General features: G+C 39.4%; 1 protein-coding gene across 12 annotated transcripts in view; it reads left to right on the forward strand.

The window, feature by feature from the left end:
• DENND1A (DENN domain containing 1A) overlaps positions 1-25,394 on the forward strand; it is a 538,445-nt gene that overhangs the window by 60,588 nt on the left and 452,463 nt on the right. For 11 of the 12 annotated variants that reach the window (XM_073224730.1, XM_073224762.1, XM_073224757.1 and 8 more), the window contains exon 2: positions 24,305-24,375. In XM_073224730.1, the coding sequence (XP_073080831.1) occupies positions 24,334-24,375 (42 nt within the window). In that variant the 5' untranslated portion in view covers positions 24,305-24,333. Of the gene's footprint in view, positions 1-24,269; positions 24,376-25,394 lie in introns of those variants that run through there. The other variant, XM_073224776.1, reaches the window with a different exon arrangement.

Here is a 25,394-nt window from a genome sequence, read left to right on the forward strand (position 1 = left end):
TCTGAAAACCAGAATTTGAATGGAATCCTATCACTTCTAGTCTCACTTTCCTTTCCTGTTAAGCTGGGAAAATAATACTATCTCACTACCTGACAAGGTTTTGACAATCAGTTTCAGAAACATATGTGAGAGTTTCAAGTAACCACAAAGCATTATACTGTTGTTCACATTATTACTGATTGAGAGGTATAAATATATATCCATATCCAGAGACTTGTTTGATTTTTATGTTGCATTTGCTGTTTATTTTTTCTTCTGTGGAGAAAAGACTTTTTCCTCCAGTTTTGATTAAATGTGAATTTCTCACTGCACAATCTACTCCTTGTTCTTAAAAATTCCTTTATTTATTCCCTAGACTAATGTTTCTATTTAGATAGTGCCTTGATTGCTTTTAGTTACAGTATTTGAAGGCTTAAGAATTTTGAGGTTTTGAAATCAAAGTCTATCATTCATAAGGTGAAGACGTTTTATCTTCTATAATAATAATATTATCCTTTACATTGGTTTAGTATCTTTTGTTTTAAAGCACTTTCTCATTTTCTGTCATTTGATCCCTGAAATAGCTTTTGAGATGAGCATGGCAGGTATTATCTGTTGACAGGGGAGGAAGCTGATGTGTGAAAGGTTAAATGGCTTCATAGTGAGTAATTGATCTACCTGGGATTTGAACCCAGGCCTTCTGATACTTAGTCTGGTTTTCTTTCCATAGAACCACACCTTATCCTTGTGAGAAAGTCTTGGTAAAATACAGGTCAGGGAAACTATTATTACCAGATGGTGGTTTAAAATTTTTTTTAAACAACCAGGTTCTTACAGAAAAGTTGGCAGTACAACATAAATAACTTAAAGCAATTTCGAGTGAGGTTCTGTCCTGGTGCCCCATCAACCCCTAAATACTTCAGTGGGCTTTTCCTACAGACAAGGGCATTCTCCCATAAAGCCACAGTATAACCATCAAAATCAGGAAACTAACATTGATTCATTACATACATCTAATCCTTAGGCTCCATTCAAATTTCAGTAGCCCCAGTAATATACTATACTTTATTATAGCAAAGGATCCAGTTTGGAATCACACATTACATTTAGTTGTCATCTCGCTTTAGTTTCCTTTGGTCTGGAAGAGATTTTTAATCATCCCTTGATTTTCATGAACTTGATGCTTTTGAGGATTACAGGCTAGATATTTTTTAGAAGATCCCTCAATTTGAATTTATTTTATGTTGCCTCAAGATCAGAGTCAGTTTAAGGATAATCCAAAACAGGAATATCATAGAAGTGATGTTGGGCTGTCCTCATTGCATTCTAGCAGTTTGTCCCATACTTATGGTGATCACTTTGATGACTTGATAAGGTAGTTTTTGCCCAACTTCTGCACTGAAAAGTTACCCTTTCTCCTTTGCAGTTAGTAACTGTCTTGTGGGAGGCTACTTGAAACTATGTAAATGCTCCATTTCTCATTAAATTTTAAATTTATTCACTTATTTATTTCAATCGGGACTCATGCTTCCCTGTTTTATTTGATGGGTAAATAATCTGTTAATATTATTACTGGTTTTGATGTTTAAATTACCCCAGATTTGGCCAGGGGAAGCCTTATCAAGATTGCCGTTTTGACAGTTTCCATCATTCTTTGAGCACTTCTTTGCTTGTGGTACACTGTAACATTCCAAGCTCATATTGTACTTTCTCTGCTTCAGCCCTGGAACCAGCTATTTCTCCAAAGAGTCCTGGTTCCTGTTAGAGGAGAATTGTGTTTAGAAGCCACGGTCTGGGTACTAGGTATGCTCCTTGCTATTGGGTTATTATGGCTGCCAGGCACTGCTAGACAGAGCCAGGAAACGTGTGTGTGTTAAGTCAGGGTACATTTTATTTCTTTATCTTATATTTGTTGGATACCTTTAGTTCACACTAGTATCTTCAGTTCAAATCCAGCTCCATAGAATGGGTTGTAGTTTTCTGCTAACTTCACCTGTGAGAAAGCAGGCCCTCCTTACTGGTCTTGGGCTCTGGCTAGGCACACTGAGCCTTCAGCCCCGCCTCATGTGGATGTTCTCCTCTTTCACCTTGCTATCCTGGGATCACAGTGCCTGCTCTGGTGGTTTGACATGCCTCTGCCCTCCCTCTGCCCTGTTAATACCCTGCTTGGACTCTTGGCTCCCCATTGTGCTGGGCAAGGCTTCCCCACCCCACATGGTAAACCTCCTCATTCCTGCCTGGGCATCCATACCCCACCAAGGGCGCCCTTGTTCTTGGCCATGCTCCTCACCCTCATGGGCTCTGACACATGTCCCTCCATGGGACACTCACTTCATTCCGTCTGTGTTTCAACATCTGCAGGCCTGGCTGCCTTGTGTGTGAATGCCCTTCTCACCCTGCTGGAGTTCTGGCTCCGCATTCCAGTCTGCTTCCCCTAAGTGGATGCCTTCCTCATCCACTTGAATTTGACACCATATTGCCAGGCTACACCTCAGCAGAGATGTCTTCCTATCCTGTCACGTCTGACATCTCTTGTCACATCGCCCCTTTGTGGGGACATTTTCCTTTGCTCTGCCCATGTAATAGTTTTAGGACTAAATTATTCAGAAAGAGCAGAGGAAAAGTTAGGGAAGGGGAGGCTTTTAAATACTTTTTTGAAGGACAAAAATGGTTATTGATAATGAAATAGATATGACATTTGCAAATGCTATTGACACAGTTAATGTTAAGTCTAGATTTTATACTGCAGCTCAGCACAGGAGAGAATTTCTTTATGTTGTATGGAGTACTGCACATCACATCGCTGAGGGGTGTGCATGCTCTGTTTTTCTTCTTGGAATGCTGCTAAGCTTCTTCCAGTTAACTTGCTTTTTGCACATAGTGGCATCAGAATCTTTTCTTAGGGATATTTGGAAAGATGAAACTTTGTAACTCTTCTCACAGTAGTATCTGTGTATCTTTACTAATCTGATCCTGAGAACATTATTAGAAATGAAGTGTAAAATCTTGAAATGATATGTTTATATAATTATACATCTAAATTAATCATTTTTTAAGTCTCAACAATGACTACTTCTATGTAGGTGTTAACTTGTTGTGGGTTAGAAAGCCCTCTTTTATACAGCATTTTCAGTCTGGAGAAATAGTGTTAATTTGAGAGTCCACTGAAACAAATGGAGACTTGTTTTAGATATATTAACACTGCCTTTTAGCTTGTTTGTCTAGCTTAGGGGAATCAGTGTTTATTAGGTGAAGTTTGCTAGCATGTTCTGAAGTCTATACAGTTTCTTTTGACCATGTTGTCAATTTTAAGAGTTCAGTTGGTCTGAATTTTGAAATATACTCAGCCCCCTCAGCATATAAGTTTGTAACTAAAACAGTGTGCTGAAGTCAAATCCTTAACCTATAGAGGATAGGTTGCTATTTTGCTTGATGAATACTAGCTGGTTTGAAGATTTGATGACGGTGAAATGAATAATGGGTCTGAGCACTATGTGTATTTCAATTTGTAGCTCTAAAGAACACTTACTTAAAGGGATGAGGACGTAGTATTGTGACATGATTACTAAATGCAACACAAATTTATTTTGTGAGGAGTTTGTGTTAACATTTTTCTCTTAATCTCATAATATGTTGTAATAGAAGAAAAGGAGATCCTAACTGAAAGCTGATGATCCAGCAGTGATCAATAACATAATGCTCTAAAAAAAAAAACACCAACAAACAACAAACCCCAAAAAACCATTAAGCTTTTCTGCTGCCTGAATGTATTGTCAAAGCCTTTGTCTGTTTCATAACTTCACGCTGAGTGTACTTAATCATTTTGTGAACTTGGCCCTTCCAGTGAATCACTGAGAATTGTGTTCAGAAGAGTGGTATTGAACAGAAATCCTCTCTTGGCTTACTTTCAGGCTTCATTCTCCCAGAAGCAAGAACTGAGCAGACCTCACTTCTTTCAAACACATTTCAGCTGTTTGTGTGTCATTTTTCTCTATTTAAGAGCTGAGGCTGTTGTCAGAAGGTGTGACTTACTGATACCTTTGACTCCAAAGGAAAATGTCTTTAAAGAGTAACAGTTATGGGTAAGCAGTGTGTATATGGTAAGAGTGGGAGGAAGAGAAGCAGTTACTGGGAGCTGGAAACCACATGTCCAATGTTGGAGGAAATCTCTTTAATCAAACATTTATTGTGCCAGGTATTTGGACTAGTGTTATCAAAAGACATTTGGTGCCCTCGAGGAGCTGCCAGTCTGGTGGGGAAGACAGATATTTAAATAGAGGCACACTGTGGTTTTCTACCTTGGCTGCACAATGGAATAATTTGGGGAGCTTTAAAAAAATAGTGATGCTTGGAGATTCTGATTTTATTGTTCTGGGATATGGCCTGGGCATCAGGACTTTTCAAAGCTCCCCAGGTAATTGTAATTTTGTCATGGCTGAATGTGGTAAGAGCCACAGAGTGGGGAAGCCCAGGATGCCATAGGAGCACTCGAGGGATATTTAGCACAGTCTGGGCTATGAGTGTGGGGGACTTAGAAGGCTTCCCAGAGAGGAGAAAAATGCCTGAGCTGACGCTTGGTGAATGAATCTGTAAGGTGCAAAACACTAGAAAGACTGTTGTTTGTGGAAGCGCAGCTGAACAATGTAGATGGTAAAGTGGCTGTGCCTTTGGATGATCCACGCCGATTCTGCTGCTTCCTCACCTGGACTTTGGTCACTTTATCCACTGAGTTTCAGTGTCCTCAGTCTCCACCTCTCAGTAATAGTTCCAGGCTTGTTGAAGATTAACTGAGATAATGTGTGTAATGTGCTTAGGCTCATGCCTGTCACATAGGCAATAGTCAGGCAGTAGTGTTAGTAGTATGGTAATGATAGTATTAGAGAACCAGAGCATGGTTTGTTTAGAGGGCTACAAGTACTTCTGTACAGTTGGATGTTACGGTGCAAGGCTGCTGGAGGTAAGGGTGGGCGGCAGAACAAGATGCTTGGCAGGTAGGTAGGGTTCCAGATCCTAGAGGCATAGGAGTATAAGGCAATAATGTGATATCATGGCAGAACCAGGGCATTTCCATGGTAATATGTTAAGATATATCATGAAGTGTTCTGGGAAAACTTGGGTCCATATTGGCAAATTGCCTCTGAACATGGTATTCTCAGTGTCGTTACATGTACTGAATTAGCAGTGAGTATTAATAGGACTGAAATAGGATTTTCAGTTCTTTAGCCAAGTCCTTGAAAATATTGACAATCTTGAAGAGTAATGGAGGATACAAGCAATCTCAGGTAGTTCCAGAGATTCTGGAAATTGTTATTGTCTTAGTTGTTTATAGGCTTAATGAAAATATTAAGTAAGAGCTTGGCCATTTGCATTTAGAGGAGACATTTTTAAATTTATTTTTTGATTTGCAGAGAAATAGAAAATGCTTCCATCTGCATTGGCTTCACTGGCCCTTAAAATAACTTATGTGTATTTGTTGGTATGTTATATAACTTATCAAAACATTAGTCATCACCTCTTCCATAAGGCAACATGTAAATAATCATGGATAAGCATGACTATAACTTACAATTATAGTCCAATTTGTTCTTAGTGTTTTAGTCAGCTTTTTGCTTTTCTTTAAGAGGCTGTCATAATCTTTGGCTCTGTGTAATAGAACTCTGGCAGTTATTTGAACTGAGTAAGAAACTTAAGTAGTTTTATTATTACTCATTTGAGTGACCCGGTAACTATGCGTAGCAGAAGAGTGAGTTTCATTGTTTCTACAAATGCCTTTTTTCTTTGAAATCTGTGTTTTATTGCAAAAGCACTACTTGAATAGATTATTGAGGTACACCCTATGTTTTATATTGGATGAACTAAATTATTTGACAAACATTTGATAGTCATTTGTCAAATGCTACTGATACAGATCCTTGGTTCCTAAAGTGTAATCACTAGTCTGGCAGCATCAGAGTTACCTGGATACTTTCAGAAATGCTAATTCTTGGATCCAGAAACTCGGGTGGTAGGACTGGAAACCTTTTAACATGCTGAAATTTGAGAATCAAAGAAGTATATTATCACTCCTATCATTTATTGGAATCTTTTAGACCCCAGGAAGCCTAGTCTGCCTTTATTCCTTCTATTCAATATTTATTTGATTCTGGCTACATGCCAGGTACATGGGAACCACTGGTGGGTATGATAGACAAAATCTCTGCTGTCCTATGGTTTAGAGGAGGGAGACTGACGATGCAAAGTTGGAATAGGTAATGATACAGAGAATTTAAATGAGGTGGTAGGGAGTGTTTTGAAAAGGCCTTTCTGAGGAGGTCAAGTATAAGCTGAGTTTTGAATGATAGGAAGGGCTATCTATCTGAAGATCAATAAAAGGGCTGTAAGATGGGGGTGAGTTTTGTGTGTTTGAGGAGCAGAAAGAAGGCCAGTGTGTCTGGGCAGTGGCCAAGGGGAGAGAGAGGCAGAAGCCAGATCATGTAGGACCTCATAAGGACCTTTTTTTTTAACTGCATTTAAAAAAAATTGTAAAATATATAAAACATAAAATTTACCATTTTAACCATTTTTACATGTACAGTTCAGTGGTATTAAATACATTCATATTACTGTGCAACTGTCACCACAATCCATGTCCAGAACTAAGACTTTTACTTTGAGTGATATGGGGAGCTTTCAGAAGTTTTGAGCAGAGGACTGACTACCTGATCTTTAGAATAAAAAGGATTACTAAGTTAAAATATGACTGGAGGAGGACAAGGAACGAAGCAGCAAGACTAGTCAGAGTATTGTAGTAATTGAGGTGAGATTATGGTGATCTGTCATGGATGCTAGAGTAGGGGATGCTAAGGATCATGGAGACTCTGCACACACACACACACACACACACACACACACACACATATTTTTTATTTTGCTATCATTAATGTACAGTTACATGAACAACATTATGGTTACTAAACTCCTCCTATTATCAAGTCCCCACCACATACCCTATTACAGTCACTGTCCATCAGCATAGTAAGATGCTATATAATCACAACCTGTCTTCTCTGTATATACTGCCTTCCCCGTGTCTGACCCCCTACATTATACATGCTAATCGTAATGACCCTTTTTCCCCCTTATCCTTCCCTTCCCACCCATTCTTCCCAATCCCTTTCTCTTTGATAACTGTTAGTCCATTCTTGGGTTCTGTGAGTCTGCTGCTGTTTTGTTCCTTCAGTTTTTGCTTTGTTCTTATACTCCACAGATGAGTGAAATCATTTGATACTTGTCTTTCTCCACCTGGTGTATTTCACTAAGGATATTACCCTCTAGCTCCATCCATGTTGTTGCAAATGGTAGGATTTGTTTTCTTCTTATGGCTGAATAATATTCCATTGTGTATATGTACCACATCTTTATCCATTCATCTACTGATGGACACTTAGGTTGCTTCCATTTCTTGGCTATTGTAAATAGTGCTGCGATAAACATAGGGGTGCATCTGTCTTTCTCAAACTGGGCTCCTGCATTCTTAGGGTAAATTCCTAGAAGTGGAATTCCTGGGTCAAATGGTATTTCTATTTTTAGTTTTTTGAGGAACCTCCATACTGCTTTCCACAGTGGTTGAACTAATTTACATTCCCACCAGCCGTGTAGGAGGGTTCCCCTTTCTCCACAGCCTCGCCAACATTTGTTGTTGTTTGTCTTTTCGATGATGGCCATCCTTACTGGTGTGAGGTGATATCTCATTGTGGTTTTAATTTGCATTTCTCTGATGGTTAGCGATGTGGAGCATCTTTTCATGTGCCTGTTGGCCGTCTGAATTTCTTCTTTAGAGAACTGTGTGTTCAGCTCCTCTGCCCATTTTGTAATTGGCTTATTTGCTTTTTGTTTGTTGAGGTGCGTGAGTTCATTTGGATATCAACTGCTTATCAGATATGTCATTTATGAATATATTCTCCCATACTGTAGGATGTCTTTTTGTTCTACTGTTGGTATCCTTTGCTGTACAGAAGCTTTTTAGTTTGATATAGTCCCACTTGTTCATTTTTGCTTTTGTTTCCTTTGCCTGGGGAGGTATGTTTATGAAGAAGTCGCTCATGTTTATGTGCAAGAGATTTTTGCCTATGTTTTTTTCTAAGAGTTTTATGGTTTCATGACCTACATTCAGGTCTTTGATCCATTTTGAGTTTACTTATTGTATGGGGTTAAACAATAGTCCAGTTTCGTTCTCTTACACGTAACTGTCCAGTCTTGCCAACACCAGCTGTTGAAGAGGCTGTCATTTCCCCATTGTATATCCATGGCTTCTTTATTGTATATTAATTGACCATATATGCTTGGGTTTATATCTGGGCTCTCTAGTTTGTTCCACAAAACTATGGGTTTGTTCTTGTGCCAGTACGAAATTGTCTTGATTACCGTGGGTTTGTAGCAGAGCTTGAAGTTGTGGAGCATAACCCCCCGCCCCGCCCCCCGCCCCCCCGCCACTTTATTCTTCCCTCCTCAGCATTGCTTTGGCTATTCGGGATCTTTTGTGGTTCCATATGAATTTTAGAACTATTTTATCTAGTTCGTTGAACAATGCTGTTGGTATTTTGATAGGGATTGCATTGAATCTGTAGATTGCTTTAGGCAGGATGGCCATTTTGACAATATTAATTCTTCCTATCCATGACCATGGGATGTGTTTCCAATTATTGGTATCTTCTTTAATTTCTCTCATGAGTGTCTTGTAGTTTTCAGAGTATAAGTCTTTCACTTCCTTGGTTAGGTTTATTCCTGGGTATTTTATTCTTTCTGATGCAATTGGGAATGGAATTGTTTCACTGATTTCTCTTTCTGCTAGTTCATTGTTAGTGTATAGGAATGCAACAGATTTCTGTGTATTAGTTTTGTATCCCACAACTTTGCTGAATTTAAATATTAGATCTAGTAGTTTTGGAGTGGATTCTTTAGGGTTTTTTATGTACAATTTCATGTCATCTGCAAACAGGGACAGTTTGACTTCTTCCTTGCCAAGCTGGATGCCTTTTGTTTCTTTGTATTGTCTGATTGCTGTGGCTAGGACTTCCAGAACTATGCTGAATAGAAGTGGGGAGAGTGGACATCCTTGTCTTGTTCCCGATCTTAGAGGAAAAGCTTTCAACTTCTTACTGTTAAGTATAATGTTGGCTGTGGTTTTGTCATATATGGCCTTTATTATGTTGAGGTACTTGCCCTCTATACCCATTTTGTTGACAGTTTTTATCATGAATGGATGTTGAATTTTTGTCGAACGCTTTTTCAGCATCTGTGGAGATGATCATGTGATTTTTGTCCTTCTTTTTGTTGATGTAGTGGATACTGGATGATGTTGATGGATTTCCAAATGTTGTACCATCCTTGCATCCCTGGGATGAATCCCACTTGATCATGATGGATGATCTTTTTGATGTATTTTTGAATTCTGTTTGCTAATATTTTGTTGAGTATTTTTGCATCTATGTTCATCAGAGACAATGGTCTGTAATTTTCTTTTTTTGTGGTGTCTTTGATGTTGGCCTCATAGAAAGAGTTTGGGATTATTCCCTCCTCTTCTACTTTTTGGAAAACTTTAAGGAGGATGGGTATTATGTCTTCACTAAATGTTTGATAAAATTCAGCTGTGAATCCATCTGGTCCAGGGATTTTGTTCTTAGGTAGTTTTTTGATTACCAATTCAATTTCTTTGCTAGTAATTGGTCTTTTCAGTTTTTCTTTCTTCCTGGGTCAGCCTTGGAAGGTTGTATTTTTCTAGAAAGTTGTCCATTTCTTCTAGGTTATCCAGTTTGTTACGATATAATTTTTCATAGTATTCTCTCATAATTTGTATTTCTGTTGTGTCCTTACTGATTTTCCTTTTTGATTCTGTTTGTGTGTGTAGATTCTCTTTTTTTCTTCATAAGTCTGGCTAGAGGTTTATCTATTTTGTTTATATTCTCAAAGAACCAGCTTCTGCCTTCATTGATTCTTTCTATTGCTTTATTCTTCTCAATTTTATTTATTTCTGCTTTCATCTTTATTATGTACCTCCTACCGACTTTGGGCCTCATTTGTTCTTCCTTTTCTAGTTTCATTAATTGTGAGTTTAGACTGTTCATTTGGGATTTTTCTTCTTTCCTGAGGTAGGCCTGTATTACAATATATTTTCCTTTTAGCATGGTATTCACTGTGTCCCATAGCTTTTGTGTTGTAGAATTATTGTTGTCATTTATCTCCGTATATTAATCTCTGTTTTTATTTGGTCATTGATCCATTGATTATTTAGGAGCATGTTATCAAGCCTCCATGTGTTTGTGGGCTTTTTCATTTTCTTTGCATAATTTATTTCTAGTTTCATAGCTTTGTGATCTGAGAAGCTGGTAGGTAGAATTTCAGTCTTTTTGTATTTACTGAGGTTCTTTTTGTGGCCTAGTATATGATCTATTCTTGAAAATGTTCCATGTGCACTTGAGAAGAATGTGTATCCTGTTGCTTTTGGATGGAGTGTTCTGTAGATGTCCGTTAGGTCCATCTGTGTATAATATGTTGTTCAGTGCCTCTGCTTCTTTACTTATTTTCTGTCTGGTTGATCTGTCTTGGTGTGAGTGGTGTGTTGAAGTCTCCTAAAATGAATGCATTGCATTCTATTTCCCCTTTTAATTCTGTTAGTATCTCTTTCACATATGTAGGTGCTCCTGTATTGGGTGCATAGATATTTATAATAGTTATATCATTTTGTTGGACTGACCCTTTATCATTATGTAATATCCTTCTTTGACTCTTGTGACTTTCTTTGTTTTGAAGTCTATTTTGTCTGATACAAGTATTGCAACTCCTGCTTTTTTCTCCCTATTAGTTGCATGAAATATCTTTTTATCATCCCTTTACTTTCAGTCTGTGTATGTCTTTGGGTTTAAAGTGAGTTTCTTGTAGGCAGCATATAGATGGGTCTTGTTTTTTTTATCCATTCAATGACTCTATGTCTTTTGATTGGTGCATTCAGACCATTTACATTTAGGGTGATTATTGGTAGGTATGTACTTATTTCCATTGCAGGCTTTAGATTCGTGTTTACCAAAGATTCAAGGGTAATTCCCTTACTATCTAACAGTCTAATTTAACTCACTTTGTATGCTATTACAACACAACCTGAAGGTTCTTCCTTTTTTTTCCCTCCTTTTTCTTCCTCTTCCATTCTTTGTATGTTATGAATCATATTCTGTACTCTTTGTCTATCCCTTGGGTGATATCTATTTAGCCTTATGAATATTTCCAGCTGTAGGAGTCCTCCAAAATACTCTGTAGAGGTGGTTTTTGGGAGGTAAATTCTCTCAGCTTTTGCTTATCTAGAAATTGTTTAATCTCTCCTTCAAATTTAAATGATAACCTTGCTGGGTGAAGTATTCTTGGTTCAAGGCCCTTCTGCTTCATTGCATTAAATATATCACTGCCACTCCCTTTTGGTCTGTAAGGTTTCTGTTGAGAAATCTGATGATAGCTTGTTGACTTTTCCTTTGTATGTGATCTTTTTTCTCTCTCTAGCTGCTTTTAAAATTCTGTCTTTATCCTTGATCTTTGTCATTTTAATTATTACATGTCTTGATGTTGTCTTCCTTGGGTCCCTTGTGTTGGGAGATCTGTGTACCTCCATGGCTTGAGAGACTATGTCCTTCCCCAGATAGGGGAATTTTTCAGCAATTACCTCCTCAATGACACTTTCTATCCCTTTTTCTCTCTCTTCTTCTTCTGTTACCCCTATAATATGAATGTTGTTCCATTTGGATTGGTCATGCCGTTCTCTCCTTATTCTTTCATTCTAGAGATCCTTTTTTCTCTCTGTGCCTCAGCTTCTTTGTATTCCTCTTCTCTAATTTCTGTTCCATTTACCCTCTCTTCTACTACGTCTAATCTGCTGTTAGATCTCTCCATTGTATGTTTCATTTCAGATAAGGAATTTCTTAATGATTGAATCTCCATCTTAAATTCATCCCTGAGTTCTTGAATATGTTTATGATTTTTTATTTTGAACTCTTTTTCAGGAAGATTGGTAAGTTCAGTTTTTTTTTTTTTTTTTGAGAGGGCATCTCTCATATTTATTGATCAAATGGTTGTTAACAACAATAAAATTCAGTATAGGGGGGGTCAACGCTCAATGTACAATCATTAATCCATCTCAAGCCTAATTCTCGTCAGTCTCCAATCTTCTGAAGCATAACGAACAAGTTCTTACATGGTGAACGAATTCTTACATAGTGAATAAATTCTTACATGGTGAACAGTACAAGGGCAGTCATCACAGAAACTTTCGGTTTTGATCATGCAATATGACCTATAAACAATCAGGTCAAATATGAATATTCGTTTGATTTTTGTACTTGATTTATATGTTGATCCCACATTTCTCCTATTATTATTATTATTTTTATTTTTAATAAAATGCTGAAGTGGTAGGTAGATGCAAGATAAAGGTAGAAAACATAGTTTGGTGCTGTAAGAGGGCAAATGTAGATGATCAGATGATCAGGTGTGTGCCTATGGACTAAGTTTTAATCCAGGCTAGACAAGGGCAGCAAGACATCCACGGATGCAGAAGATTTCTCTCAAAGCAGGGGGGGTGAGGTTCTGAGCCTCACCTCTGTTGATCCCCAAATTCTCACCTGATGGCCCCCCTGCGACTGTGCCTGTCTTAGGTTGTTCCTCCCTTGAGGAATCTTACCCATCTCTGGCTAACCAGTCATCTTCCGGGGCCATACAGGGAAATGTAAAGTTGGTAAGTGAGAGAGAAGCCATATTGTTTGCAAAGGTTAGCTTTTTACTTCTTTGCAGATTTATGCCCTGTGGCTTCTATGCCCAGCACTTGTCTCGAGGTATCTTTACCACCTGGAGGAATTATGATACTCGGTAAATTCGATATGAGGCACGAATTCTATTTAAGGGTTGTAATTAGGAAGGAAGAAGAAAAGATATAGATGTAGCATATGAGGGAAACTTGGGAGGATTGATTATTTCTTTGACATATCTTCTTGTATAGTACCTTAAGTATGTATAGGTTTTAAACTACTAACTAATTTGCACAGACATATTAACATAATAGGAATATGGTGACATAAACAAAGCAAATCTATAATTACCATCCATCTCCAGTGAAGCCAAGAAAACCATTTAGGCACCCTAAGCATTTGTGAAAATTTATCTATGATATGATGGATATTGTCCAACTGTACTTGAATCATCAGACAAATTAAAGCAGCCCATTTCTGGGATCTGTTCACATCCCATATGTTCTTTTAACCATAGATAGTCTATAGTCATGAGATTTTGGAGTGCTACAACTTGCACCCCTCCCAACTCCTGGTTGAGTTCCAACAGTACAGATCCAGTCAAATTCGTTGTCTCACTGTATGCACATGCCAGCCTAGACATCTCCCTCCTCATTCTTATGGCAAGTCCAGGAGATGGTGGGCTGGATGCAGCCACAACCGCAGCATCGTCCGGATCCCAGTGGAGGCTTTTTGATGATCATCCCCCGGCACAAGTCCTCCAGAGAGTGCTGATGCCGGAAGCTCCTCCTCATATCGTATCTTAGTTCATTTTCTGGGTATCCAAGCTAGGCCTTGATCTTCTGCATAGAAACAAACAGACCGTTTGCCCACACTTTGACATGCCCTCTATACTACTGTGCAGAACTCATTGGAGGTCAGCACACAGAAACTGATTTTTTTTTTATATTAAGAGAAAGGAATATTATCAGAAAAGAGTACCTCCATAGCTGATCATCTGACACCCTTTAAGTGATCAACATTAAGGATATTTAAAGCATGCGTTGATCTTTGATTTACCAATAGTTTTATCCTGTTAAGGAGTAATCCCCCTTTTCTTTCTTTCTTTCTTTCTTTCTTTTTTTTTTTTTTAATTTTTAATCTACACTTACATGAAGAATACTATGTTTACTATGCTCTCCCCTATATCAGGTCCCCCCTAACAACCACATTACGGTTACTGTCCATCAGCTTAGCAAAATGTTGTAGAGTCACTACTTGTCCTCTCTGTGTTGTGCAGCCCACCCTCCCCTTGCTCCCTCCCCCCATGCATGCTAATCTTAATGTCCCCCTTCTTCCCCCCACTTATCCCTCCCTGCCCACCCATCCTCCCCAGTTCCTTTCCCTTTGGTACCTGTTATTCCATTTTTGGGTTCTGTAATTCCACTGCTGTTTTGTTCCTTCAGTTTTTCCTTTGTTCCTATACTCCTCAGATGAGTGACATCATTTGGTATTTCTCTTTCTCCGCTTGGCTTATTTCACTGAGCATAATACTCTCCAGCTCCATCCATGTTGCTGCAAATGGTTGAATTTTTCCACTTCTTATGGCTGAGTAGTATTCCATTGTGTATATGTACCACATCTTCTTTATCCATTCATCTACCGATGGACATTTAGGTTGCTTCCAATTCTTGGCTATTGTAAATAGTGCTGCGATAAACATAGGAGTGCATCTGTCTTTCTCAAACTTGATTGCTGCGTTCTTAGGGTAAATTCCTAGGAGTGGAATTCCTGGGTCAAATGGTAGGTCTGTTTTGAGCATTTTGATGCACCTCCATACTGCTTTCCACAATGGTTGAACTAATTTACATTCCCACCAGCAGTGTAGGAGGGTTCCCCTTTCTCCACAGCCTCGCCAACATTTGTTGTTGTTTGTCTTTTGGATGGCAGCTATCCTTACTGGTGTGAGGTGATACCTCATTGTAGTTTTAATTTGCATTTCTCTGATAATTAGTGATGTGGAGCATCTTTTCATGTGTCTCTTGGCCATCTGTATTTCTTTTTTGGAGAACTGTCTGTTCAGTTCCTCTGCCCATTTTTTAATTGGGTTATTTGTTTTTTGTTTGTTGAGGCGTGTGAGCTCTTTATATATTCTGGACGTCAAGCCTTTATCGGATCTGTCATTTTCAAATATATTCTCCCATACTGTAGGGTTCCTTTTTGTTCTATTGATGGTGTCTTTCGCTGTACAGAAGCTTTTCAGCTTAATGTAGTCCCACTTGCTCATTTTTGCTGTTGTTTTCCTTGCCCGGGGAGATATGTTCAAGAAGAGATCACTCATGTTTATGTCTAAGAGGTTTTTGCCTATGTTTTTTTCCAAGAGTTTAATGGTTTCATGACTTACATTCAGGTCTTTGATCCATTTTGAGTTTACCTTTGTATATGAGGTTAGACAATGGTCCAGTTTCATTCTCCTACATGTAGCTGTCCCGTTTTGCCAGCACCATCTGTTGAAGAGACTGTCATTTTGCCATTGTATGTCCATGGCTCCTTTATCAAATATTAATTGACCATATATGTTTGGGTTAATTTCTGGGGTCTCTAATCTGTTCCACTGGTCTGTGGCTCTGTTCTTGTGCCAGTACCAAATTGTCTTGATTACTATGGCTTTGTAGTAGAGCTTGAAGTTGGGGAGTGAGATCCCCCCTACTTTATTCTTCTTTTTCAGGATTGCTTTGGCTATTCGGGGTCTTTGGTGTTTCCATATGAATTTTTGAATTATTTGTTCCAATTCATTGAAGAATGTTGCTGGTAATTTGAGAGGGATTGCATCAAATCTGTATATTGCTTTGGGCAGGATGGCCATTTTGACGATATTAATTCTTCCTAGCCATGAGCATGGGATGAGTTTCCATTTATTAGTGTCCCCTTTAATTTCTCTTAAGAGTGACTTGTAGTTTTCAGAGTATAAGTCTTTCACTTCTTTGGTTAGGTTTATTCCTAGGTATTTTATTCTTTTTGATGCAATGGTGAATGGAATTGTTTTCCTGATTTCTCTTTCTATTGATTCGTTGTTAGTGTATAGGAAAGCTACAGATTTCTGTGTGTTAATTTTGTATCCTGCAACTTTGCTGTATTCCGATATCAGTTCTAGTAGTTTTGGAGTGGAGTCTTTAGGGTTTCTTATGTACAGTATCATATCATCTGCAAATAGTGACAGTTTAACTTCTTCTTTACCAATCTGGATTCCTTGTATTTCTTTGTTTTGTCTGATTGCCGTGGCTAGGACCTCCAGTACTATGTTAAATAACAGTGGGGAGAGTGGGCATCCCTGTCTGGTTCCCCATCTCAGTGGAAATGCTTTCAGCTTCTCGCTGTTCAGTATAATGCTGGCTGTGGGTTTATCATATATGGCCTTTATTATGTTGAGGTACTTGCCCTCTATTCCCATTTTGCTGAGAGTTTTTATCATGAATGGATGTTGAATTTTGTCAAATGCTTTTTCAGCATCTATGGAGATGATCATGTGGTTTTTTTCTTTCTTTTTGTTGATGTGGTGGATGATGTTGATGGATTTTCGAATGTTGTACCATCCTTGCATCCCTGGGATGAACCCCACTTGGTCATGGTGTATGATCCTTTTGATATACTGTTGAATTCTGTTTGCTAATATTTTATTGAGTATTTTTGCATCTACATTCATCAGGGATATTGGTCTGTAATTTTCTTTTTTGGTGGGGTCTTTGCCTGGTTTTGGTATTAGGGTGATGTTGGCTTCATAGAATGAGTTTGGGAGTATTCCCTCTTCTTCTATTTTGTGGAACACTTTAAGGAGAATGGGTATTATGTCTTCTCTGTGTGTCTGATAAAATTCCGAGGTAAATCCGTCCGGCCCCGGGGTTTTGTTCTTGGGTAGTTTTTTGATTACTGTTTCAATTTCTTTGCTTGTAATTGGTTTGTTTAACTTTTGTGTTTCTTCCTTGGTCAGTCTTGGGGGGTTGTATTTTTCTAGGAAGTTGTCCATTTCTTCTAGGTTTTCCAGCTTGTTGGCATATAGGTTTTCATAGTAGTCTTTAATAATTCTTTGTATTTCTGTGGAGTCTGTCGTGATTTTTCCATTCTCATTTCTGATTATGTTGATTTGTGTTGACTCTCTTTTTCTCTTAATAAGTTGGGCTAAAGGCTTATCTATTTTGTTTATTTTCTCAAAGAACCAGCTCTTGGTTTCGTTGATTTTTGCTATTGTTTTATTCTTCTCAATTTTGTTTATTTCTTCTCTGATCTTTATTATGTCCCTCCTTCTGCTGACTTTAGGCCTCATTTGTTCTTCTTTTTCCAGTTTTAATAATTGTGATGTTAGACTATTCATTTGGGATTGTTCTTCCTTCTTCAAGTGTGCCTGGATTGCTATATACTTTCCTCTTAAGAGTGCTTTCGCTGCATCCCACAGAAGTTGGGGCTTAGTGTTGTTGTTGTCATTTGTTTCTATATATTCCTTGATCTCTATTTTGATTTGTTCATTGATCCATTGATTATTTAGTAGCATGTTGTTAAGCCTCCATGTGTTTGTGAGCCTTTTTGTTTTCTTTGTAGAATTCATTTCTACTTTCATACCTTTGTGGTCTGAAAAATTGGTTGGTAGAATTTCAATATTTTGGAATTTACTGAGGCTCTTTTTGTGAGCTAGTATGTGGTCTATTCTGGAGAATGTTCCATGTGCACTTGAGAAGAATGTATATCCTGTTGCTTTTGGATGTAGAGTTCTATAGATGTCTATTAGGTCCATCTGTTCTAGTGTGTTGTTCAGTGCCTGTGTGTCTTTACTTATTTTCTGCCCGGTGGATCTATCCTTTGGGGTGAGTGGTGTGTTGAAGTCTCCTACAATGAATGCATTGCAGTCTATTTCCCTCTTTAGTTCTGTTAGTATTTGCTTCACATATGCTGGTGCTCCTGCATTGGGTGCATATATATTTAGAATGGTTATATCCTCTTGTTGGACTGAGCCCTTTATCATTATGTAGTGGCCTTCTTTATCTCTTGTTACTTTCTTTGTTTTGAAGTCTATTTTGTCTGATATTAGTACTGCAACCCCTGCTTTCTTCTCACTGTTGTTTGCCTGAAATATGTTTTTCCATCCCTTGACTTTTAGTCTATGCTTATCTTTGGGTTTAAGGTGAGTTTCTTGTAAGCAGCATATAGATGGGTCTTGCTTTTTTATCCATTCTATTACTCTATGTCTTTTGATTGGTGCATTAAGTCCATTTACATTTAGGGTGACTATTGAAAGATATGTACTTATTGCCATTTCAGGCTTTAGATTCGTGGTTACCAAAGGTTCAAGGTTAGCTTCTTTAGTATCTTACTGCCTAACTTAGCTCGCTTATTGAGCTGTTATATACACTGTCTGGAGATTCTTTTCTTCTCTCCCTTCTTATTCCTCCTCCTCCATTCTTCATATGTTGTGTGTTTTGTTCTGTGCTCTTTTTAGGGGTGCTCCCATCTAGAGCAGTCCCTGTAGGATGCCCTGTAGAGGTGGTTTGTGGGAAGCAAATTCCCTCAGCTTTTGCTTGTCTGGGAATTGTTTGATCCCACCATCATATTTAAATGATAGTCGTGCTGGATACAGTATCCTTGGTTCAAGGCCCTTCTGTTTCATTGCATTAAGTATATCATGCCATTCTCTTCTGGCCTGTAGGGTTTCTGTTGAGAAGTCTGATGTTAGCCTGATTGGTTTTCCTTTATAGGTGACCTTTTTCTCTCTAGCTGCCTTTAAAACTCTTTCCTTGTCCTTGATCCTTGCCATTTTAATTATTATGTGTCTTGGTGTTGTCCTCCTTGGATCCTTTCTGTTGGGGGTTCTGTATAATTCCATGGTCTGTTCGATTATTTCCTCCCCCAGTTTGGGGAAGTTTTCAGCAATTATTTCTTCAAAGACACTTTCTATCCCTTTTCCTCTTTCTTCCTCTTCTGGTATCCCTATAATACGAATGTTTTTCCTTTTGTATTGGTCACATATTTCTCTTAGTGTTGTTTCATTCCTGGAGATCCTTTTATCTCTCTCTATGTCAGCTTCTATATGTTCCTGTTCTCTGGCTTCTATTCCTTCAATGGCCTCTTGCATCTTATCCATTCTGCTTATAAATCCTTCCAGGGATTGTTTCACTTCTGTGATCTCTTTCCTGACATCTGTGATCTCCTTCCGGACTTCATCCCACTGCTCTTGCATTTTTCTCTGCATCTCATCCCACTGCTCTTGCATTTTTCTCTGCATCTCATCCCATTGCTCTTGCATTTTTCTCTGCATCTCTGTCAGCATGTTCATGATTTTTATTTTGAATTCTTTTTCAGGAAGACTAGTTAGGTCTATCTCCTTCTCAGGTGTTGTCTCTGTGATCTTTGTCTGCCTGTAGTTTTGCCTTTTCATGGTGATAGAGATAGTTTGCAGAGCTGGTACAAGTGACCGCTGGAAGAGCTTCCCTTCTTGTTGGTTTGTAGCCTTTTCCTGGGAGAATAGCGACCCCTAGTTGCTTGTGCTGAGCAGCTGTGCGCAGACAGGGCTTCTGCTTCCTGCCCAGTTGCTTTGGGGTTTATCTCCGCTGTTGCTGTGGGCTTGGCCTGGCTGGGGCTGTTCCTCCAAAATGGTGGAGCCCCGTTGGAGGGGGAGTGGCCAGGAGGCTATTTATCTCCGTAAGGGGCCTCTGTGCTCCCTGCTGCCCAGGGGGTTAGAGTGCCCAGAGATCCCCAGATTCCCTGCCTCTGGTCTAAGTGACCTGTCCTGCCCCTTTAAGACTTCCAAAAAGCACTCTCCAAACCAAAACAACAACAGCAACAATGAGAGAGGGAACAGAAAGAAAGAAAAAAAAAAAAAAAAAGGAAGAAACAAGCGATTTTTTTTTTTTTTTTTTGTCCTCAGGTGCCGGTCCCAGGCACCCGCTCACTGGTCCTGCTGCCCTGTCTCCCTAGCACCAGGGTCCCTGTCTTTTCAAGGCTTCCAAAAAGCACCCACCCACCGGTCCCGCAGGGAAGGAACGCTCGATATTCTTTGTCCTCAGGCACTGGTCCCAGGCACCCGCTCACCAGTCCCACCGCCCTGCCTCACTAGCACCGGGGTCCCTGTCCCTTCAAGGCTTCCAAAAAGCACTCGCCAAAAAGAGAGAAAAAAAGGGGAAAAACGCGCGATTTCCTCCGTCCTCAAGTGCCGGTCTCAGGCACCCACCCAGTGGTCCCACAGGGAAAAACGTGGGATATTCTTTGTCCTCAGGCGCCGGTCCCAGGCACCCGCTCACCAGCCCCGCCACCCTGCCTCCCTAGCACTGGGGTCCCCGTCCCTTCAAGGCTTCCAAAAAGCGCTCGCCAAAAAGAGAAAAAAAAAAAAAAAAAAAAAAGGGAAAAACGCGCGACCTCCTCCGTCCTCAGGCACCGGTCTCAGGCACCCGCCCGCTGGTCCCGCAGGGAGAAACGCGGGATATTCTTTGTCCTCCGGCGCCGTTCCCAGGCACCTGCTCACCGGTCCCGCCACCCTGCCTCCCCAGCAACGGGGGCCCGTCCCTCTAAGGCTTCCAAAAAGCGCTCGCCAAAAAAAAAAAACAAACCGCTCCCGTTTCTCTCCACCTGCCGGGAGCCGGGGGAGGGGCGCTCGGGTCCCGCCGGGCCGGGGCTTGTCTCTTACCCCCTTCACAAGGCGCTGGTTCCTTGCAGGTGTGGATGTGGTCTGGATGTTGTCCTGTGTCCTGTGGTCTCTATTTTAGGAAGATTTTTCTTTGTTATATTTTCATAGCTCTATGTGTTTTTGGGAGGAGATTTCCACTGCTCTACTCACGCCGCCATCCTGGCTCCGCCCCCAAGTTCAGTTTTATTTGGCCCTTTTTCTTGGGTTTGTGAGATTTTGGTCTGAACCAGGTTCTTTTGACATTTCATATTTCTATGTGGTGCCCTCTGGTGCCCAGAAGCCCCAGTCTCTGGAGCTGCTCAGTCCTTAGAGTGAGGTTGGGGGTTGTAGGGGAGCAGAGCTGGTGCCTGGGGGAGGGAAAGATCTGTTTCCTGATTCCCGTCTGTGGTGACTGTCTCCGGTGTCAGAGCCAGTGGGCCAAGCACACAGGTGTAAGCCTCTGTGCTTGGCGTCTCTAGCTGTTGTAGGCGGGGTCTCTGGCCAGCCTGATGTCAGCACAGTGACTGCCAATTTGTGAGCCAGTGCTGTCAGGCCATGAGGAAAGCTCGGCAGGCTGCATATCACAGTGGGGGGCCTTGGAGCTGTACAGCCAGCCAGGGGAGTGGAGCGCCTAAGCTCCTCAAAGTTCCCAACCTGCTGGGCAGAGTGCGTCCAGACAACCTTGTCTGCTCTCCCTTCTTCTGCACAGGAAACTCCATGCAATCCCTGCCCCTTCAGCAGCCCTCTCGGTTCTACAAAGGCTCTCAGACCGCCTGCCTTTCCTCTGTCACAGAGCGGTGGGATGTGGATACCATCGTCCACAAATGGCCAGAATGTTAGTCTTTCAGGCACTCCGCCTGTCCGAGCTCCCCAACCTCCAGAGCACCACACAGTGTAGGTTTCTGCTCACAAAGCAAATCTCCAGGACCTGGTATTCAGCAGTCCCAGGCTTCCACCCGCTCCCTGCTTCGTTTCTCTTCCTCCCCCTGGTGAGCTGGGTGGGGGAAGGGCTTGGGTCCTGCCGGATCAAGGCTTTGGTACATTACCCTGTTTCGTGAGGTCTGCTCTGTTCTTGAGGTCTATGTGCAGTCTGGTTCAGCCTTCTTTCCTGTTGCTGTTTTGGGGTTAGTTATATTAATTAGCTATATTTTCATACTATTTGTCGTTTTGGGAGGAGTTCTCTGTCCCACCTCTCATGCTGGCATCTTGAATCTCTTGACTCTGCATATATTTTGATGATCAGATCAACATAACTCACTGATTGAATGTGGCATGTAAATGATTGTGGCTTATAAAACAGAAGAGTCAAGGATGATACCACTTTTTTTGGTTTGAGTAACTAAAAAACTGGTGGAATTCAGGACATGCAGGTTTGAGGAGAAAAGCACCATTTATTAAGTCAGAAATGCTTAAGTATCCAAGTGGGGATGTTGAGTAGATAGTTGGGTAAGGGAATCTGGCATCAGACAAGTTTGGCTAGAAATATGACTTTGGGGCTTGTCGCAATTTGCATGGTAATCCATGAAACTGAATGAGATCATCTAAGTAATGAATGTAGACAGGGATAGAGGTCCAGGATTAAGTTCAAAGGTAGGAGAGTTTACATGAGAAGGAATTAGCAAAGGAGCAGCCAGTAAGGTAGGAAGAGTATGAATAGAGTGGTGTGGCCTGGAAGGCCAGTGAAGAAGTGTTTCAAGGAGGGCAAATTGATCAACTGTGTCAAATGCTACGGAGAGGCTGGATAAGATGAGCATTGAGAATTGACCAGTTTAGCACATTTTAGCAATGTGGAGGTCATTGTTGATCACAAGTTGTTTCAGTGGTGTGGTGAGTTCAGAAGCCCGGTTGAAATGTGTTCAAGGGAGAAAGCAGGTAGAAGAAGCAGAGACACCGAGTCAAATGTCAAATGACATTAGGGCATTTTCACTTACATGGCAGATCTGTACAAAAACACCTTCATTTAGTGGCTAATGTGTTGGAGTTCCAGTGTTTAAAAATTTGGTATGTAACACATTTATATGTTTATGTTTTTTTCAATTTCTAAATGGCGGAAAATAAACTTAAAAATGGAAATTTGAGTAAATGTGCAGAAGCTCTGGAGAACCTCCATGGATTCTTATGGTCCCACAGAATACATTTTGAAAGCTTTTACCTTAATCCAGAGGGATAAAATTCTGAAATGAAATTCAGCCATTGCCAAAATAGGTTTAAGAAAGATATTTTTAGGATTTAGAGGGAATCCTCCCTAGTGCTTTTCAGATGACCTTAGAACATTCCTTCCTTTCATCAATCCCTCTGTTTTGAAGTCATTTGAATGAAATGGGGTGTTTCCATACGATATCTTGAACAAATGTTTGGTGGCCAAACGATGCTGACCTTGTAGACCTTTTTGTACCCTCTTGTAGAGAAAAAAAGCACAAGGAATTTTTTACAGTTCTGTTAAAACTTCAGTTTGCTTTGTTTCAGTTTTTAAAGTAAGATACTCTGATTTAAGTGCCTGCTTTTTAAGTTATATTTGATAAGGTATATTTAAATACCTTGAGTTTTAGAGCAACCTACTTCTCTCACTGTAAGTACTTGTTTAAAAGAACAGGCCAGATTGCTCCCTAGTAAGTAAATGATCCTTCACAAGAGAAGTAGATTACTGATTGACAAAACACGTTTTTCTTTCTCCCCCTAAGGAAGTTGGGGGAGTATTACCATATTTTATTGAATCTAAGATGCTATTACTTATACAATGCACTATTATTATTACATGTATTACTAAGAAAAAAAATGCTGCCATTTAGAATTGTAAGATGGAATAAATTATAAGCGATGTGAAAAATTTGGGGAGAAAAAGTTATCTAAGAATCAATGAAACACAGAATTTGAGTGCCAGGAGGTATGAATTCTGGTTCTGGCTGCATTTCTAACTAGCTGTGGAACCACTGACAAGTCACTTAGAAGCTCTTTGACTCACTTTCCTCATTTGTATGATGAGAGTAATGTCTGATCCACCTACCTCATTGGATTATAATGAGGAAGAAATCAGATAGCTATTTTAAAAAGTGGAATCTACTAGGCAAATTTAAGGTATATATTTGATTAATATGAACCCTTAGATATGATAAGGCAATTCAAAGTTTCTTCTTTGAGTTTTGTTGTCAGGTTTAAAATAGAATTTAGAGACATTTCAAAGTATAACATTTTTTTCTGCTAAATGATTTTCATTCAGTCTGGAAATAATATCTGTTTGATGTAGTTTAGAATTAAAGAGAAAGAAAATACAAAGATAGTATCGCCTGATGTTCTCATCACTCAAAATTAACAACTGTTAATATTCTGTTAGTGCTGTGATCTTTTTAAAGTTTACTATGAAATATTTATGACATGAAAAGGTAAAAGGATAGAACAATGAACATTTCTATACTTGCCATTGCCAGTACAGGTGAAGCCCCCTATGTGCGAACAGTATCTTACTTTTAGAATAGCATTCAGTAGCCAGTGAGGCAAGATACTCTTTCTCATTTCAGTCTTTAAAATCTGTATATAAGAAAGTTAACTTCTTCATATGAGTGTTTTATTCTGAAATATGAGGGAGAAGGCTACTTTTTGCTAGTGTTGCCTTGGTTTGAGTTTCCTCAAAATTCTACGTATGGCTAGTGTAAACTGGAAGAAAGTAAGACATCTGTAACATCATTTATGTGCCACACATTGTACCTAGATAATTTTTTTGTGTTTAAAGTTTCTCAATAATTCTGGTTAGATGTTTTCATTTTATAGGTTAGGGAGGTATGGCTCAGAAAGTTGAGTAATTTGTCCAAAGTTCCATAGTTGCTAGGTTGTGGAGCTGATGACTTTAATTAAGGTCTGCCTTATACCACAGCCTGCATATTCTAAATACCATGCTGCCTCAATCCTTGTCAGTAATCATGATCTGTTTCTTTTGTAGGCAAAACCCGGAGACCACGTTTGAAGTGTATGTTGAAGTTGCCTATCGTAGGACAGGTGGCACTCTTTCAGGTATTAGCATGTTTAAGTATGATATGGAGTATTTGTTTATTGTATGAGATAGCCATGCACATGGTATAATTATGTGAATATTCTAAACTGTTCTTTATCTTTAAGTATGGTTAAATGTCTTTCCCTTTTATTTGTGCCCAAGTCATCCTAAGGAATGGAGTATAAGCATAGTGAACAATTCAAATTAAGAGTCACTGCCATAACAGGCTTGGCTGATGGCTTTGTTCATTGTAATCATTGAGTTTTGGTTTGTATCTTTCACAGATGCCTGGATGTCAACTATTTAGTGTGAAATAGTGTCACCTTGGTAATGATGAAGGCTTAGAATTAGGTTACAAAATAATACAAAGGGAACTAACTCTCTGCCACTAAACTGGAAGGAGGTGTTTGAAATGGATTTAATTTAGTAAATTTTATGTCTGCTGGTGAAAAGTTAGAAATTAATTGAAGAAAACCTTCTCTGGCTTTAGCTTTTAGACAGATTTGGACATGTATTCCTGGACAATAGGGTCTTAGATAAGTATAGAGTATCTTGTGCTAAGTGTATCACTTCTTGACTCAAAAATCCTTCTTGGTTAGTGAGAAAAAAAAATAACCTTATGACCTAATGTTCTTTTTCTTGGTGCCTAAGAGAGTGATGCATTTGTCAAAGGTATGGTGGGGAGCAACTCTTGGTCCATGTACACAAACAGTTGCATATATTATCTGATGTTTAGGGAAAGTGAATTTACTTGGATCAGAAGTTTGGAGTTATCAAGATTCCAATGTAGTTTTCCCTTAATTGTCTTTACAACCTTTGACATATTTTCTGTTTCATTATTTTAATTAGATTGTAATGCTTATAAACATAGCTACCTTTTATTGAGTATCTGTTATCTGACATGCTTGACATACATAGTTAATCCTTACAATTCAACCCTTAAAAATAGTTGGATGACATCTCCATTGTACCTATAAGAAAATGGAATCTCAGAGAGGTCAAATAACTTATCAAGATCATACAGCTACTGTTTGGAGTA

This window comes from Manis javanica, chromosome 2, assembly GCF_040802235.1.
Source record: "Manis javanica isolate MJ-LG chromosome 2, MJ_LKY, whole genome shotgun sequence".
NCBI classification, from domain to species: Eukaryota; Metazoa; Chordata; class Mammalia; order Pholidota; family Manidae; genus Manis; species Manis javanica.